Below are 17008 nucleotides of genomic sequence, written 5' to 3'. Positions count from 1 at the left end.
CATGTCCGCTTCGGTAAAGTTTAACGCACGCAGAATGGATGGTTTAAAGTAAATGTTCTTACACTCTAAAGCCTTACTTACATTTGCCTTGTATTTTGAAGAACACATAGTTGGGAGTAGTTTCTCTGAGGAAAAGAAAAAAATAAAATATATGTTTCTATCAAATGTTTTTACCGGCAGGATGAAAGTGATTTGTAACAATATCGTGCCATCTTTTTGTCTCCACGTGGCTTGTGAAACATGTTCACATGGTGGTGCTCCGCTTTTCAGCAGTGTAGGTATTGTCACCTTCTCCAAAGGTACTTTCAGGTCTTCAAAGCAGCAAGATCTGTTTTTTTTTTTTTTTTTTTTTTTTTTTAAATTGTCGCTAACAGTCACTTCTTACTTGCAATAAATGATTTCTGTAAGCCTTCTAAGGAAATGTTGAAATTTACCACTGCCATGACGTAATATCTGTCCGTCCGGCAACTTTGTAAAAGCCTTATTTTACCATTGATAGAATTTAATTTAACTGTCAAAATTTTGATAAATGTCTTTATTAATATACCAACCTTTGTATGAAGACTTAACAAAGATGAATTAAGTGAAGCATCCCTCCGGTACAATACTGTACTAATATCTCAATAAAGATGTGTTGTGCTGCACAGTCAGAGGATCAGAGGTGGTGTTGACGTCGACATGCATTTGACTCTCACTGCAGAAACTGCAGTCTGCCTCGGCTCTTATGGAGTCCCGATGGATCCTGGCACCGCTGACATACCACAGTGTGTGTGTTGGGCCGTTTCCTGCCATTAGTTCCAGGCCTGGCAGTTAAATATATCTAACTCGGGAGAGGAGAGACCTCAGACTTCTCACCATGGCTGTCAGAAACCAGAGAGCATGAGAGCAAAATATAGAAAGGCCCAAACCCTGATTTCCCCCCTCTTAGAGAGTAGTGTTACTATTTTGGGAAAATATCTGCTTTGCCTGGGAGTCTGTTTTCATTCTCAGTTGGTGGCCGCTCGGGTCTCTCTGACCTTGCTTCTGGCCAGCTGGGGGTTAAACGGCTTATTCAGCTGCACACAATGGGTAAGAATACTTGGCGAAAAATGCTTATTGTCACCTATTGTAATAAATAAAAATAGCAAACTCCATCTTGACAGCTCAGATGTGAAAATAAAATCACCTGGTGTTTCTAATGCTATCTCGAATAACTTTCTCAGAAAGATGTAAAACTATTACAGAGAGAAGCGGGTGAGTAAGCATTGCATCGTCCGGTTAAAACAAACCCCTTCCTCTCCACACAAACTACCAGGTTGCACTTCCACAGAATGCAGCAGCGTGGATGTTGGCTTTGCATACGGCTGTCCCCAAAAAGGCCGTCAAGGACACGGCAGCCTGTCGGCGCGCACACTGGCACGCTGACCGCGAGCCGCTATACGAGGGCCGGCCCTGGCAGTTACAGTGTCAGTGTGTTGGAATGTGCTGATGTGGGGGAGAGGCAGGGGAGGGAGGGAGGACAGGGCAGGGCGGGAGTGTGTGGGCTGACAGAGTGGGCCGCAGTGGCAGCTGTCTTCCCCTAGTTGGCCCTCATGCTTGAAAAAACAAACTGTCAAAAAAAGAAAAAAAAAAAAAAAACGTGATAGCGTTTCAGTTAATGGCACACGGGAATTAACATCTCATTTTAGAACTTTAAGAGATTATGCTAAAAAAAAGTTTGCATCATTCAGCGGCCCGATTTCAATCGCAGTGTCTTATTTTACACTGAAAACCAAAATCTGCCATATTATGATGTCATTCAAATGCAGCTGTAAATCCAGGGGTTTTCCATGTGGCTGCAGTCCCTCCAATGCAGGGAGTAAAATATCTTGAGGTGGATTATTCTCACAAACTAGGCTGGGATTTACCCGAGCTTGCCACATACTCTTGTTTTTCTGTTTTACAAAAAGGATTTGGATTTTGTACCCCGTGGCTGAAAATTCGATGCTCGTTCTCCCATTTTGCATATTCACAGCTTCCTGTTGCACCTTGTGGCTGAAAATTCTGTGGCTTTTTTTCTCTGCATTTGCATATCCACAACTTCTGCACAAAACTGAATGTGCATCTCATTTAAACAAACATGAAGCAATAAGTGTATCTCATATTTATAGTGATTTTGCACTTTGTTTTGTATTGTATTCCGGACCTCACCCAGGTGCAGGAATTTTTATATCAGCTGAGAGCAATGATCAGGAATCCTCGCCTTCTTAAACTTTGGCACGGGGAGCGGGGGGTAGCGTGATAGGGTTTCTATGCTCGGCAGAATGTGCTTATGCAACATGCCACTAGTTTACACCGTATAGAACAATTCAAAGTGCAGAGTGACTTATCAAGACCAGATTCTTGACTATTTTAGAAACGTAAAGATAAAGCTGCACATGAACTCTGACCTACAACGCAGAGCACCGCAGTTTAAGCAACAACAATGGCCAAAGTTCAGTTTTCTTTTCTTGTTTTTGATTTATTTGACCGACTTCACGGGAAAGGCCAAAGTGGAATGACCACACTCACATCAGCGCTCTGCTGCTTCAGTTTAAATAACCTTTTTTTTTTTTCCCCCCGTCCACCGCAATGATTCCACATTACTTCAGTCCAAGTCACACCCTGCACTCCTGCCAGACAACCTTTCACACACTGCCAACTGAAACCATGCAACCTTCTGCAACCTGGGGGATAACTCAGAATACTTACTCCAATCAGTTGTTCAGGAGTGTATTTTAATCATCAATACATGTTTATTTAACTTACTGGTCTTAAAGGCTTCCCACCCCCCAGTAATAGCCTTCCGTTTGCCATCCCTGTGCTAGATTTGGCAGCAGTCTCTTTCCGGAAACCACGTGCTGGAGCACGCTGTGAGCACGAGGAACTATTTCAATTCAATTGACCGACACCCATTTACATGAAACTGCTCATCAGAAGGTGGGCTGAGAATCGCGAGCAACCGGGCCCAGAAGGTTTTTCTGGAAAGTTCATGAGTATTTTGGGTGCTCCCAGTCCCGCGGTGAGAACGTCACCCACCTCAATTGCATTCGGGGGAAGCCAGGCGTCAATAAGGTTCTTAATTCGTAGCTGCGGGAGAGTCTTACTAAAATGACCTGAGTGGATAAATGACACTAAAGAGCAGGGACATGTATACTGTCTTTTTTTGGGTGAATTGCTTCTTTTACCAGGACAGAATAAGACCAGTTACACCCTGCACTTTAAAAAGCGAGACTGTATCACGCTGTTTTGAAAGGGAATGGACGAATTGTTTGTCAGTGTAAGACAATTCTTTCTCCTTGTTCACTTTTGTTTCAAACCTGCTTTTCCTGTTAAGGATTTTGATTTGTTTATTAGCTAAGATGATCAGCGTAGAAGAAACCAGAGCAAATATTTCACTCAGTTATTTGTTGCGAATGAGAGACTGAAAAAACCCCGGTGAGAGCCTTCACTGAGGAAAGTTTTTTTCTAGTAACTGTTTAATGATGTCATGATGAAAACTCGAACTGGATTGCACAAGGCAACCTTCAACTCCATGTGATTGTGACGCCGCACTTTGCAGAGGGGTTTGCCGGCCTTGCATCAACCCTGTGACGGTGCCGGCGGCTTTACACTGGCCAGATAACCTGCATGGGAGGCAGGAAAAGGGGGAGGCAGTTGAGCTCGCCTTGCACAACGGCCTGCGTGCCTCTGTGTCAGTTTTCCGAGGAGTTTCAATCATGTGCCCTGCAGTGAGCCACCCCATGCCCGTCGGTCCCGGGGACGGCGCGCGTCCCACTCGATGCCGCAGAGTGGTTCTGGATTGAGCGGTTCCTCCTCGTCCTGCTTTTTTTTTTACCGATTTGCAGCAGTGGTCACATGCCCTTTTCAGGAAGTCAGCAGTTGGAAATGCAAACTAAACTCGCCTACAAATCGCAGAGAAATGGTGAAAAGGGAAATGGTTTGGATGAATGAACATGGTCCTGCTGACTGAGGCAGAAGCCTGAGCGGAGAGAGAGAGAGAGAGAGAGAGAGAGAAAAAGAGAGAGAGAGAGAGAGAGCTGAGGATTATTGTTCTCTTCAGCTCAGAGATGGCACCGGGGCCACAGAGGCCAACATGACCCCCGTGATCTGCACGTGACTCCTCTTTACAACCGCGTGCTAAAGGTCAGGATTCAGATCTGCTTTGCCATTTTTCCAGAAATGAAAAACGAAAACACATGTAGTTTTGGATCCAAAAAAATACCTTTTTTTTTTTTTTTTTTTTTTTTTATTGACAACAATACACATGTGTCTTGTGTTTAGAATTTGCAAATAGTTAATGTAAAAAAATGAAACATAAATACACTTAAATATCATTGAAATAACTTAAATTGTAACAAATGAACATTTTTACTTGTGGCAAAAAACCAGCTGGCATCGGAAATACTAAATACACACAATGTCTTCACTGGATGTCTAGCCCTTCCCTTCTTAAATTATGACAATAGGAACGTCAATATTAACAATTTAAATCAAATAAGTGAAATTGCAAAGGTCCAGTGTTTCACAAGTGCTTTGTTTCTGCAGAGAGGCCGAGGCCTTGGTCCACTCAACAGCTCCATTTTCTGGTTTCTCCCCACTTCTCTGGTACGTCACAGAGGCTTTACCAAACAAACACATGATATAATCCATCTGTACAGTGTCCGGCTTCACAGGAAAAAGCAAACATGCTTTCTTTGAATATCCATCTCACAACGATACAAGTGCCTCCATGTCATTCGGTTGCCAAAACTGACAGACGCAACTCCAAACAAGCCTGCCCAAGTGGAAATCCATCCCCACCCAGCTTTTTTTCTCTCTTTTTAACACATCCTGCATAGACAGCGGGGTCTTTTTTTAACCTCAGCTGAGCTTTGGAACTTGATCTCCCAGCGGTTCTATGTCCATTCCTGTGCAGATAAAAGTCCTTTCACAGATTTTATGCTGCAAAAAACTTCATCGCTCAGGGAGGTTGATGATGGGTACCCATTGGTCCATACAGCGGCTCTCTCTGCAGAAGCGGTTCACTTTGCTCAGAGCTGGGTCTTTCCACAATGATGAATGGGGGCTCTGAAATGTAAATGAAAAGAGGATAAATGATAGGAAAACACATGTGGTCAACCCCATTGCACTTCAATTACACAGCCCCAAAGTATGCAAGTACAAGATATCTCCTTTCCTCTAAAATTCTTCAGAAGTCATACGAGGGAGGAGCCAGATACATGTTTACCAAATGCACAAGAACAAGTAAGGACAGGCTCCATTAGTTTCACCAATGTGCAAACACCGCAACCTCTTTTATGACATTTCAACGTGAAAACGTTTGGGGAAAAACGTCGCCTGGGAATAAAATATATGTGGACTTGTAAAACAGACACTTACAGTGACCAGCACACAGTGAAGGTCCATAGGTTCTCCCCCGGTCTGTTTTCCAGCTCCTCCACCCAGTATTTCTGCCAGGCGCCGGGTGTTGTTGACTCTCAGGATGTTGATGTCATTCTCGCAGCAAAAAGCCTGGATGAGGGTGAAGTGGATCTGCAGGGCCACATCTTTTACGTCTTCGTCGTCAGTAGCCAGGATGCATAAAACCACGTTATCGGGGTCTCTGAAGGGGGGAGACCAAAAGAAAAAGAGGCTTTTAGTTATCAATAAAGACCGGTACGTATCGTGCAGCTGATCACTATTGGCTTAGAGATGCGGAGCAGATGTTAGGGTCATGTGTCGCGGAGAAGCCGGTATACTTACACGTTAAGTGACTTGGCTGCCTCGTACACCCCCACAGTTATACAGCCCTGTGGTAAAGCAGAAGTGAGGACTTCTTCCAAAGCTTTCGCCACTGTATCCATTCTGCAGCCGGGAGGGAACACACAGGTAACACCAAACTGTTAGCAAACTAAGGAAAGTCCTCTTTTGTTAAGCTAACGTTAGCTAACAGTCGAACATTTTGCCTTGAACAAAACAAAACAACGGCAAGACGGTGAGTTATTACTCCTTGAGTAGAAATCATTTTAAAGAGGGGCATCTGAGAATGTTGAATATTTCAAGTAAAAGTTATTCCTAATAAGCGAGCAACGTTCCGTTCAATTAGCAAGCTATCGTGGAAAGTGTTATGTCTCGCGACCGTTTCAACAGCCGCTGCAGCCCGCTGGTTAGCGTGCACCTCCATCGCGCATCGATAATCATTATCGATTAGGGGGAACATTTCCCGTGCTAGTTGTCACTCGAAAAGCCATCGTCGTTTTGCCACTTTGGTTACCTTTCTTGAGAATAGTCCCCACTTATTTCCTCAAATGTCATGTTGTACATAAAATCCAAGTCCAGCTTTGGAGCGAAGCGCCGGTAAAGTGATCCAGGTGTCTCCTCGACGTCACACTCGACTCTTGTCTCTGCGCTGCAACTGACGGCTTCATCTGGCAGCTTCACTATAAATCCGTCCGGCACAATGCGAGTCAGGAGGACATTTGCATAGCTCCGGTTATTGGTGCCTGCCCTCATTCTCCGGCGCGGCTCACTTGATGGGATTGGGCGGACGGCGACCGGCGGGCGTGTCCGTCCCCCCCGGCCGAGTTGCTACCGTAACTGCACTCCCCCGGACACTTCGGAGAAATCCCAACTTTTATATGTAGTCCCATGGGCGGCCAGATGAGAGTGTACCTCAGGTGTTTGTTGTTTGAAGTTGCACAAAACGGCCAAATGAAAAGATTTCCCCAAAATAATACTTACTTGAGTCCCGATAGTCCTGCGCACTTCGCAGCCAAGTTTGTGACTGAGGCGATCCGGACAGCTGCATAGCAACGGGACGCTCCTGTAAGCGCGAGGGGGAAAGCTGCCCTCTGATTGGTCCGCGGGGGGTTCGGATACCGCGCGCGAGACGGAGCAGCAGGACCATCTGTTCAAAATTCAAAATAGCAGCATCATAAGTTCACCTGCTGGATGTAAACAAACCTCAGATTCAGTCAGAATCAAAAGAAATAACCCGTCAAAGAGTAAATCCAGCGATGATATGAAAAAATATAGATTTAACAACACAAATGCTGACTCAAAATTGGGAGGTAGATACATAATGACTCTTCTTCTTCTTCTTCTTCTTCTTCTTCTCCTTCTTCTTCTTCTTCTTTCGGCTTTTCCCGTTAGGGAGTCAACTTTCTCCATCTAACCCTATTCGCTGTATCATCCTCCCCCACACCAGCTACCTTCATATCCTCTCTCACTACGTCCATAAATCTTCTCTTTGGTCTTCCTCGAGACCTGATACATAATGACTCAGTGATAGTAAAAAAAAAAGGGAATCAGTGAAATATTGAATCTGCTGACGTGATAAACAAAGTGCTCGATTGAGCTAAAGCAACATAAATGATGACTGAAAGTAGGATTAGAGGTGATAAATCATATGGTCACCTTTTTAAAAATAATTCCGTAAGTCATTTTAGACAAAAAAAGACTTTTGGTTGCCTAAATCAACTCATTTTTCAATATATGACCTAGTTTTTGGATTTTCTGGAAAAAAAAAGCTTATTTTAAGCAGACGGTAATCCAAAAAGTATTTTAACATCACTTGTGGTATGTAGATGACATATTTCTCCCACATTTGATGCACGCACTCAAGGAACCGCTGAAGACAAATGACCACATCTTTGGAAAGTTGTTCAAAGAAAAAGACATGACATCACCTGCCAGGTGTGCGAGGAGGCCTGCTGCAGAGGCAATGTGGCGTTATGCTTCCCCTCTGTGGATGCAGAGGAACACTGCTCAAAACTTTTGGCTGCAGGTCATGAACAGGCCACATGTATGAAAATCATTTTATGTATCATGCATTGTGTGTTTCATTGAAGTAGATAGTTAATACTTCTATGCAGCAGTCTGGAGGCCGCACAGCTTTGACAGGCCCGATTGCGACTGTGCTTCTTCCGCAATTCCACAATCTCACTACCCTTCTCAATTCACTACCTCACCCATTCATGTCATGTCCTAACACTGCTGTCTCTCTTCTCATTGTTTGTCCCAGCCTGCACACATCCTGCCTATTTTTCTTTATTTTATTCATTGGCATTTATTTTTGTCACTCTATTTATATTGTTTAGTTCCAGTTGTGTATTTTTCACCCTCACTGTTTCTTGATGTTGCCCATTGTCATCCCTGATGTTGTAGTCTATTTATTTGTGGATTTTTTTTTTTGTCCTGCTATCGTCTGTCTTCTTCCTTTCTATTTCTATTCATATTTTATATTCATATTTCTTTCTTTTTTTGATGTAACTGTGACAAAGGAATTTCTCCTATGGGGATCAAAGTTAATCTTGCTTTTTTAAAACTCACTTTTATGAACTCTACTTAGTTGGATGATGGCAACCATACTCCACATGAGTTTGTTCCCTTTTTTAGAAATACAATAATTTGTCCCTACAATTGAATACATGTAATTGATGCAATATAAGAATTTTGCTTTCAAAGACCCTCCTGTAGGTGTCACCACCACATGTTGCTTTATTTACGTTTCACCAGGATTCTCAATATTCAATTTTATAAAACTGTTGATTCGTTGCAGGAAAAGTTGTTAAATAACGGTTAGAACATTTGGTTTACATGTAATCAGCATATTTAAAGACAAGCTGAATTTCCACGTATTTCCGTAGCTTTTATTTTTCGGCTGTGTTTATTGAATTTATTTTTTGTGGTGTTCTTTGGTGTTGTAATACTCGTTTCAGCCACAAAGGTGCACCAGTGTCCCATTTTCCAGGTTATCTGAGCGCATTCATTTTCCCAGCTGAGATTCAATTTCTGTAAACATCACCATGAGAGCCATACAACTAATCCCAGAATTGTAAGTAAGAAATAACAAATGAACAGTGAATGTCCTTCGAGAAGTTGTATCGATTGTCATATTTATTTGAATGTAGTGCAAATTCTGCAGGACTGTCTCAGAAAATTAGAATATTTTAATAAAGTTCTTTATCTTCTGTAATGCAATTACAAAAACAAAAATGTCATACAGTCTGGATTCATCACAACTCAACTGAAATATTGCAAGCCTTTTATTATTTTAATATTACTGATTACGGCATACATCTTAAGAAAACTCAAAAATCCTATCTCAAAATATTAGAATATCATGAAAGTCATTTTTGTGTTTTTAATTGCATTACAGAAGATAAAGAACTTTACCACAATATTCTAATTTTCTGATATACAGTCCTGTACGCTGGCAATATTTCTGCAGTTTCTTCTTGAAGCCAGCAGATGACGGTATGCACACATCCACAGAAGTTTGTCGAGCAATTGAGAAGGAAATATTACACAAAGCCAATAAAAAGATAAATCAATAGAAATTCTCCCAATTCCTCCATTGTAATACTTTAACTATGTTAAAGGGAGAAGGCACATTTTTATCTTCATATTCTGACCTTAGCATTAGCTTGTATTGCCATTTCAATTTAATTCCACATTCAGCCTAGTATTGACAAACAGGAGAAATTGGAGGATGTCAACGATGCAAATACAAAACATTTTCCGACCAAGGCTTGAATATAAACCTGTGAGTGAGTACAATATGTTTGGAAATCAGACGTTTTTTTCATTAGGAAAGCATAGCTATATTTGTTTTGATTTTATTTAACATTCATACTGTGTTCAAACAGCAACAGCGAGGGGAAAAAGCAGCATATTTCTTTTTAACTCCGGTATTCTCTGTAAAAGTGTTTTCTTCTCAGAAACTAAATCCACTCAGGTTATCTTACAGAGAATGGGGATCTGATAAGGCCTGATAAGGAAATCATGTCAATTTTATAGGCTTTGTTTTCTTTGGATATTTTATTTCACCATGAATGTGTATACTTAAGTTTCATCTTTAGAACCCTTCGTAAGAAAACAATCACTCCTACACTCCTTCTTCCGGTCCCATCCACCTCTCGACTGTTCCCTCTATGCAATGTAGGTGTACGTATTACAATCCCTCTGTGTTCTTGCCAAGTATTCTCTTTCTATCAGTCCTTCTATGCGCATTTTGATTATCCTGGGGCTCGGAAGAAAGCGTGCACGCAGCTGCTGAGTCACCTGAGGACAAAGTCGCAGAATGGAAAGTATATAAAGCACATTTTGAGCATGCAAATATTCAGCTAATGTTTCATTACTCCTACAAGACATTTCTCTACAGAGTAGCGAAGTTACCAAGAAATTCTGGGTTCAACGGTGGATGGTTGAATTCAAATAGTCATCATCTCTTACCTCTGCCACCAGGAGGTTGTGATGCATCCTCTTTCTTGACTTCATGATTCGCACAATTGCCGCCTCGATCTCGAGGTTCCTGTTGTCGTCCACTTTCTGCCATGTTTCTTCCCTCACGAGATCTGATTTTCCTTGTTTAACAACAACTGTAAGAAGAAGTCAGAAAATAACCTGATGATTTACAAAAAGATAGGACACACATTTATGATGATTCTTACAAGCATTTTGGCAAAAGAGGGGGCATTCATTCCACATGAGCAAACATGAAAAGGCTGGGTTGTTGGACTCATGGTACATACTTTACTAAATCTTATGTGAAAGGTTCATTTTTTTCTAAAGAGGAGGAGAGAATAAACACCGGATAGATACTGAGCCAACAGAGGCTCAGGACATGAGCGGTGAACAGCGAGACGAATGTTACGCACCGGTTGGAATTTTGACTCTGTAAAGTTTGGATGTGAACTGATCGTTGACTGTAAACACGTGGCCGTTTTCGGCGTCCTTGGACTTGAGCTCTTTGGTGAGAACTCTTTGTGTTGGCCTCCCGCAGGCCAAAGACTGCAGGACTTGAACTAACTCCCGCTCTGGAATATCAGTCTTTTGCTGAATCTCCTAAGAAGAGACACATGAGAATGGATACGAATAAAGACAACACTGCTCATTCCAAAATTGAATTCATGCACGTGAAAATCAGGACCGACTCGCTCAAGCCAATTTTGTGATGCAAAACACGTGTAATTCTTCCACTGTTAATGTTATAAAGGGAAATAATCTAGTCATCACTGGCTTATTGTCAGTTTTTGTCATATTTGGCGAGTTATTGTTATATTATCCATGGAAAAAACATCCACTACACAGTAACAGTAGTAACCAAACCACAATGTAAATCCTGAAGCAAGCAAATGATGTGTTAATTATTACACTGCACCCAAAACCCAACTGTGTTTTTTTTTTCTGTTACTACTATTCTACTACCTATTCAAAAGAGGGATGAGGTGAAGGTGCTACGCTTAGTTCCCACCTCAAATGTGCATTTTTCTTTGGTGTTGAAGAGCATGAGGATAGTCATCTGGAATGTGGAGACGTGCAGTACGTGCTTACGGGTGTCAGAGCCAAACACATGGGCACCGCCGCGGCCCTTTTGGGAGCCGACGCCCTGGACAACCAAGCACAAAGACGAGGCGGTAAGACGATTGAGACATGTACGTTATACAGTAACAACACATACTATTTTGAATACGGTATTTTATGCTCACGTTGTCATAGAAGGTTGCATGTAGGTCTGCACTGCCCATGTGGTGCTGCAGTGTGAGCTGCCTTCCACTGTGCTTTGCCAGGTAAAACCTGCAGAGTGAAAGCCAGGACATACAGTTCCTCAGACTGTACACAAAGAAATGCAAAGTACTTCTCAAATGCACAGTAAAGGGGTCAAGAGCACCACCTCTGGAAGACCTCATAGGCGTGTCTGGGAGACGGGGGAATGGTGCATTTGGGCGTCACCGACTGCACGGGCCAGTAATTTGAAGTGAGCACTCGTACCGTGAGGTCCACGCCACTTAGATATGCCTGATAAAGATGCAAATGTTTCAAAATATTTCCAACATCCAGTCTTACCAATCCAGCATACAGCAACAGATACTTGAATGATACCAATGATACTTTTTCAAGGGAAGAAAATCAGGTTCCGTTGATGTGAGAGAGATTTGACAAGAATAAAGACATGATATCAATTTTTATTTGTTAAGTTGTTTTGTTCGGCTGGTATTATGTGAGGGATGTGTGGTGTTTTGTTTTCGAATGAGACGTGCCACTCACCATTGTGGACTGCATGTGTTGTCTGAATTCGTCCATAATGGCGCTGGAGATGCTCATGTCTCGAAACATCCCTTCCAGTTTTGAGGTGAACTGACAGCCGCGTTCCACCTGTGAGGACGAAGAAAAAACAACAGATCAACTTGGATGATGGGGTTTTCAAAGGGTTAAACGACACATCAGCACATCAGGAGATCCTGCATCGGATCCTATACCCTACTAGTTCTTTTACCTTCAGCTTGGAGATCATATGCTTCTCCAAGTTGTCCAAGACATTCCTGTTGCTGAGCAGCCTGCGGCCCAGATGCCGCTTGTAGTATCTTTCAAACACATCCTTATCTTGCATAAACCTAAACAAAGTCATCGCCTTGTCAAGGATCGCCTTGACCTCCTCTTCCGTCGACTGATCGAAGGAATCATTGAGGAAAAAGATAAACCGATGAACGGTTAAAAAAATATTCCCGAATAACGGATATGAAGAATTCCTGTCTAAGCAACCACATACCCCCTTGACTCCCCTCTGGAGCTTATCATCAATGAAGATGGAAAGGTACTCTGGTGAGCGGGGATTGAGGTAGAAGAAATATTCAAAATCTCCGGTTATTGTTTGCTTAAACAGTGTGTCGTTGCCAAAGGACTCGACGAGGGCACGCTCAAACTGTGGCTTCAGGTCTAACCAGCCCTGTTATGTTAGGAAGACAAATCGAAAAGGAGTTAGAAAAAAGTTAAACAGGCAAAACACCACCTTTCTCAGATTAATTTTCATATGGGTTTTTGTAGTGTTGGAACTGGCAGTTCAGCTGGACAGTACAAAAATATCCTTTAATATACAAAATAAGTATACTAAATAAATACCACACTGTATTGCTATGAACTAGCCTGTGTGTCTCTCAATAGGTGTGTGTGTGTGTTAATCAAAAACTAATGATGAAGACACAGATTTACAAAGAGCTAATCAAGGGTTACAATGACCCTCTCAAAATAATGTAAAAACATTAAACCATCTTAGTTTTATTATTATTATTATTATTATGGATTCATTCATGTCTCGGTTGTGTATTGAGACAGGGTTAGTTATGACAACACAATCTTATGTGATGACTGTCAACGCTTTCAGTGTTGTAAAATGTAACTTTACAGATTCACCGCTGAACATTATACAAAAACAACAGAACCTTGGAGAAGATTTCTGTATAATGCCAAGTACATTATATTTTATTCCAGCCACGGTGTTCCGATTGGACTCATTGTTGAGCCTACATACCTGGATATAGTTGATGGGGTTTTTGGCTTCTCCTTCCTCTGACACAAGCACCTTGACCTGGTCCCTAAGGTAAGAGCTCATACACTCACACATAGTTTTCAGGCCGCTGGGAACACGGCTAAACAGCCGATACATGCTCGCCAGGTCTGAGAGAGAAACATGGGGAAGAATTAATTTCAGGTGAACTTCAACTGCCTGCAAAGTTAGTGTAAGACCAACTAAATTCAGAGTGGAACATCCGTCTTTACCTTCTGTCATGCCATTCTTGAGCATGTAGATGAGGCCAGAGGCCTCCATCTCCACAACTGTCCTCATGTGTTTAGAGATGAACTCCGTCTCCACCACCTTGACGATGGGCTCCTCGGTCGACTTGTCCAGGCAGTTCAGCGCTCGCTCGATCTCCTCATTGATTCTGGCCTCCACCTTTTTAATGTAGACGCCGGCGCTGTTTTCCGCAAGAAACTTTTGGCTCTCCATCTATGGCAGCAGACACCGTAAAGTTGTTTTTATTTGTTTTCAGGGAGCGCCGTGGTTACAAAGACACCTTACCGCAGACTCACCCGGAAGAATTCAGCCGACATTTCCAAGAAAGGACCCTCAAAGTCTTCCACATACACAGCCCTGCCATCCAAGCCCAGAATCATCAGCATCTGGCAGGTGCTCCTGATGGCCTGTCTAAAGAGGATAATGTAACAAATCACCTTTCACAAGTGCACCCTAAAAATGCACATATTTATGTTATCCCGCTGATCAGGCTAGTTGGTAATCGGTTTCATCAGAGAAGCCTAGCAGTACTCCTTCACACCTGTCTATCGCCTCTCCCATCCTCTCTCGTGCGATCATGTCCAGCAGCGTCTTTCTTAAGTGCTCTCGGATGCAGCCGTATCGCACCACCTGGTCTCTGAAGATGATGAGGCCCAGGTTGTACACGTTCTCCACGTTGTTGCGCTGAACGTAGACCCGGCCCTTAAATTATGCAAGAGGAGGATGGGATAAAAATGCTAGCTGAAAAGCTGTGATCCAAAACTGTTTCTTTTTCGAGGGCTTTGTGGCACTTTTAAGCAAATTTAAAGAATTTCCAAGGTCTAAAGGGCTCAAAGGTGAACTGGAACCGACCCAAAAATGACCAGCAGACCATGCCAGCAGACCGGGTCAGAGAGAAATAAAACAACACATGGTTTACATTTATATTAAAAATAATGTGTGGTCTTTCTAATTTTGTATTCTGATTTTGACAAACGCAACGGCAGAACATTTGTCTCCTGAAGGGCTTCACAGTTGCTCGACTTTTGGCATATTCTACATTTTTAATCCACAAACCGACAAAAATAAAGCGTAAATTAATAAAGCGTAAAGTGATGCTATCAGTTACAAAACAAAACAATACACACCCCAGACAAATAAAACAGCACTGGACTGCAAAATGTAAAAGCAGTTTGCTCACCATGGCTGTCTGATGATCATTCCAGGTCCGATTCAGTGTTTGCAAGAAGTTCTTATTAAAAGAGTTCAGGACTTCTTCTCGTACCTGTAAATAGAAATAGACCGTCAATGTTACATTTTCAAATTGCATTTGTATCCGGGGACAAAATCAGAACTTCTGTTTACTTTGTTGATGATGTGCTCTGTGATGGCCTCGGTGTAGAGCTTCTCGCCATGCTTGCGGAGCAGCATGGCGTCGGCAGTCCTGTGCAGTTCCTCGAAGCTCGGGCCGCTGCTGTTTTTCCTCTTCATGTCCTGGATGGCGGTTTTCAGGGGATCCCAGATGTTGTTGACGTACCTCTTCATGGTTGTCTAAGAAATGGTGGAAAAGCGGGAGATTTTCACCTTTTTTTTCCATTTTTAAGCCGCATAGTATGTGGTATGTGCCGGAAAAGACGATTTCTTTGTGTCATAAAGTAATGTGCAACCCCTACTTCTAAAAAAGATGCATAATTCACTGCAAAGCATATATTGTTTACATTTCCCTGCACTGTTTTTATCTAGTTACAAGGGTATGCTTACTGTATATTATTTATCACTACTTATCTGTCTTCACTATGGACGGATAAGTAAGAATTTCATTGTACAGGAAAATATTTTTCCAGACTGTACACGTGACAATAAACACGATGAATCTTTGAATCTTGAATCTTGAAACACAAGTCCCGGGCTATATTGTTCAATCAATTTTGATTTTTGAACCACAGGAAGCAAAAATATATTTTCTTTTGAATCATTTGTGTTTGATAACAAACTTTCATCGGCGACTTGATGATAAACAGTGGCAGTATAGGTAGAGATATAACTTTCTGTTGGCTCTAATTTGCTGTTGTCACCAATTTTATACAAGTCGTCCTATTGTTATTTACATCAGAGAAATTATATATTAATAATCAGGAATAGGAAGATTAGAGAATTTAATACGATAATCAAATCCGTTGAGGAAAGCGTTTAAAATATCATAAGGATAAGTTACAGACTGTGTGTGTCTCTATTTTAAGCAGGAGTTAAGAGAAACATGGCTATTGATTTGAAATTTATGAATAAAGTAAGAAAGTATTGGCAGAGGACCTTTCACTTTAACTTTGCCTGACATTTCTTTGTCCTTTGACTTGCAGCACCTTTATGTCAAACACTCACCGGAAAGGCGCGTATCCTCATCTTGGTGTCCTTCTTTTTTCTGCCCTTGAGGTTGGACATGATGGGTTACAAGTGTTGCTTTTTAGTGAACTGAGCGACTAAAGTGATGGCAGTTATCGGTTCTCTTCCTTTGCAAAGAAAAGCAGCGTAAAGGGTCGGTTTTTGTAACTTCGAATCAAATTTCTAAACCAGCTGTTGGCGCGTCTTCTGACTCAGCTGCTCGCCTCCGAGGTCCAAGGTGAGCTGCACAGATGTTTCTCCTTCTTTTGCCAGATTTCAGGACAGTTGGCATCTATGGACTTTCACCGGTACCACTGAACAGATGAATCTCCTTTATATCATTTTCAACTCTCCCTGAACTTGGTCTTCTTCTTCTCAATGACCTTCTGTCAGCTGGTGTCCATGGACAGGCGGCGCCCTTGTTCCTCTCTTCCTTCTTCTGGGAGGATTTGTGGCTGTTGGCATTCGGGTTGTTCCTCACCGGTGATGTTTGACGACAGTTTGTACAAGAAGCTGCGTTGCCGCCTCCGTGACCTCTCACTTACATCTTTGACATCACCTTTGTCTTTGTGAAACTATGGTCCCTATGTGACATCACATCCGCCGAGCCGCCTCCTATATATGACTCCACAGTTCCATGCCTTCTTTCCTATTAAGTCATTATAGCTTCCCCTTTCATAGTGTATCGTGACCCCCCCTTCCCCCTGTGACCTCAGCTATGTGGTCACCAACAGATTGTAGAAACCTCACATGGGCAAAAGGTGCTGCACACGTAGCCCCTTATTATTCCGTTGCGTTTGGCCGAAGTCGAAATCTGCCATGTTGTCGCTTTAGCACTGAGAGAGTTGGCTCACGACAGGTATATAGCAATATTCATATTCTGTCTGCACTTCATAAACATTAAGACTGGAGGTTTCCAGCACATTCTGGCATCAAATTTAACAATGGAAGCGATCAAATGCGGGTCATTTGAAATCAGTGCAGTGGGATGGTTCAGGGGGAGTGAGGCAGTTTTAGACAGAACCAGGAGAAGAGAAGGGTTGAAATGCAAAGAACAAGCGATAACGGGCAAATTGACGATTGGACAGTCATCTG

The 17008-nt window shown here is 42.3% G+C and overlaps 2 protein-coding genes across 5 annotated transcripts; both read right to left on the bottom strand.

Moving 5' to 3' along the window:
• Positions 1–4034: 4034 nt before the first annotated feature.
• Positions 4035–6425, bottom strand: gadd45aa (growth arrest and DNA-damage-inducible, alpha, a). The gene is made up of 4 exons (XM_086172319.1): positions 6254–6425; positions 5743–5844; positions 5380–5602; positions 4035–5067 (listed from the first exon to the last, which is right to left on the bottom strand). The coding sequence occupies exons 1-4, from the start codon at positions 6301–6303 to the stop codon at positions 4954–4956; spliced, it is 489 nt and encodes a 162-aa protein (XP_086028445.1). The 5' UTR covers positions 6304–6425; the 3' UTR covers positions 4035–4953.
• Positions 6426–9621: 3196 nt separating this feature from the next.
• LOC147219082 (cullin-3-like) lies at positions 9622–15973 on the bottom strand. 4 transcript variants are annotated; one of them, XM_086172615.1, is made up of 16 exons: positions 15914–15973; positions 14900–15085; positions 14709–14819; positions 14097–14257; positions 13852–13966; positions 13540–13768; positions 13292–13437; positions 12533–12709; positions 12260–12430; positions 12031–12138; positions 11657–11781; positions 11461–11559; positions 11237–11384; positions 10641–10827; positions 10216–10361; positions 9622–10044 (listed from the first exon to the last, which is right to left on the bottom strand). In XM_086172615.1, the coding sequence occupies exons 1-16, from the start codon at positions 15971–15973 to the stop codon at positions 9913–9915; spliced, it is 2301 nt and encodes a 766-aa protein (XP_086028741.1). In that variant the 3' UTR covers positions 9622–9912. The 4 variants fall into 4 exon arrangements, with proteins under 4 accessions (XP_086028741.1, XP_086028740.1, XP_086028742.1 ...); XM_086172614.1 differs by having other exon boundaries at positions 11237–11393; positions 11467–11559; XM_086172616.1 differs by having other exon boundaries at positions 11237–11385; positions 11477–11559.
• Positions 15974–17008: the final 1035 nt, after the last annotated feature.

Source organism: Fistularia commersonii, chromosome 25, assembly GCF_037954325.1.
Source record: "Fistularia commersonii isolate RoL2024-O1a breed Wild chromosome 25, RoL_Fcom_v1.0, whole genome shotgun sequence".
NCBI lineage: Eukaryota > Metazoa > Chordata > Actinopteri > Syngnathiformes > Fistulariidae > Fistularia > Fistularia commersonii.
The sequence above is the reverse complement of the archived record's forward strand: the minus strand, read 5'-3'. Positions and strand labels throughout refer to the sequence as shown.

Coding starts and splice junctions, on each gene's coding strand:
- LOC147219082 (XM_086172614.1), bottom strand. CDS start 15,973: ATGTCCAACCTCAAGGGCAGAAAAAAGAAGGACACCAAGATGAGGATA. Junction 14,820..14,899: donor CAGAGCACATCATCAACAAA/GTAAACAGAAGT, acceptor TTCTATTTACAG/GTACGAGAAGAAGTCCTGAA. Junction 14,258..14,708: donor AACTGCTTTTACATTTTGCA/GTCCAGTGCTGT, acceptor GCATAATTTAAG/GGCCGGGTCTACGTTCAGCG.
- gadd45aa (XM_086172319.1), bottom strand. CDS start 6,303: ATGTACAACATGACATTTGAGGAAATAAGTGGGGACTATTCTCAAGAA. Junction 5,845..6,253: donor GGGGACTATTCTCAAGAAAG/GTAACCAAAGTG, acceptor TCCCGGCTGCAG/AATGGATACAGTGGCGAAAG. Junction 5,068..5,379: donor TTCACTGTGTGCTGGTCACT/GTAAGTGTCTGT, acceptor TTTACATTTCAG/AGCCCCCATTCATCATTGTG.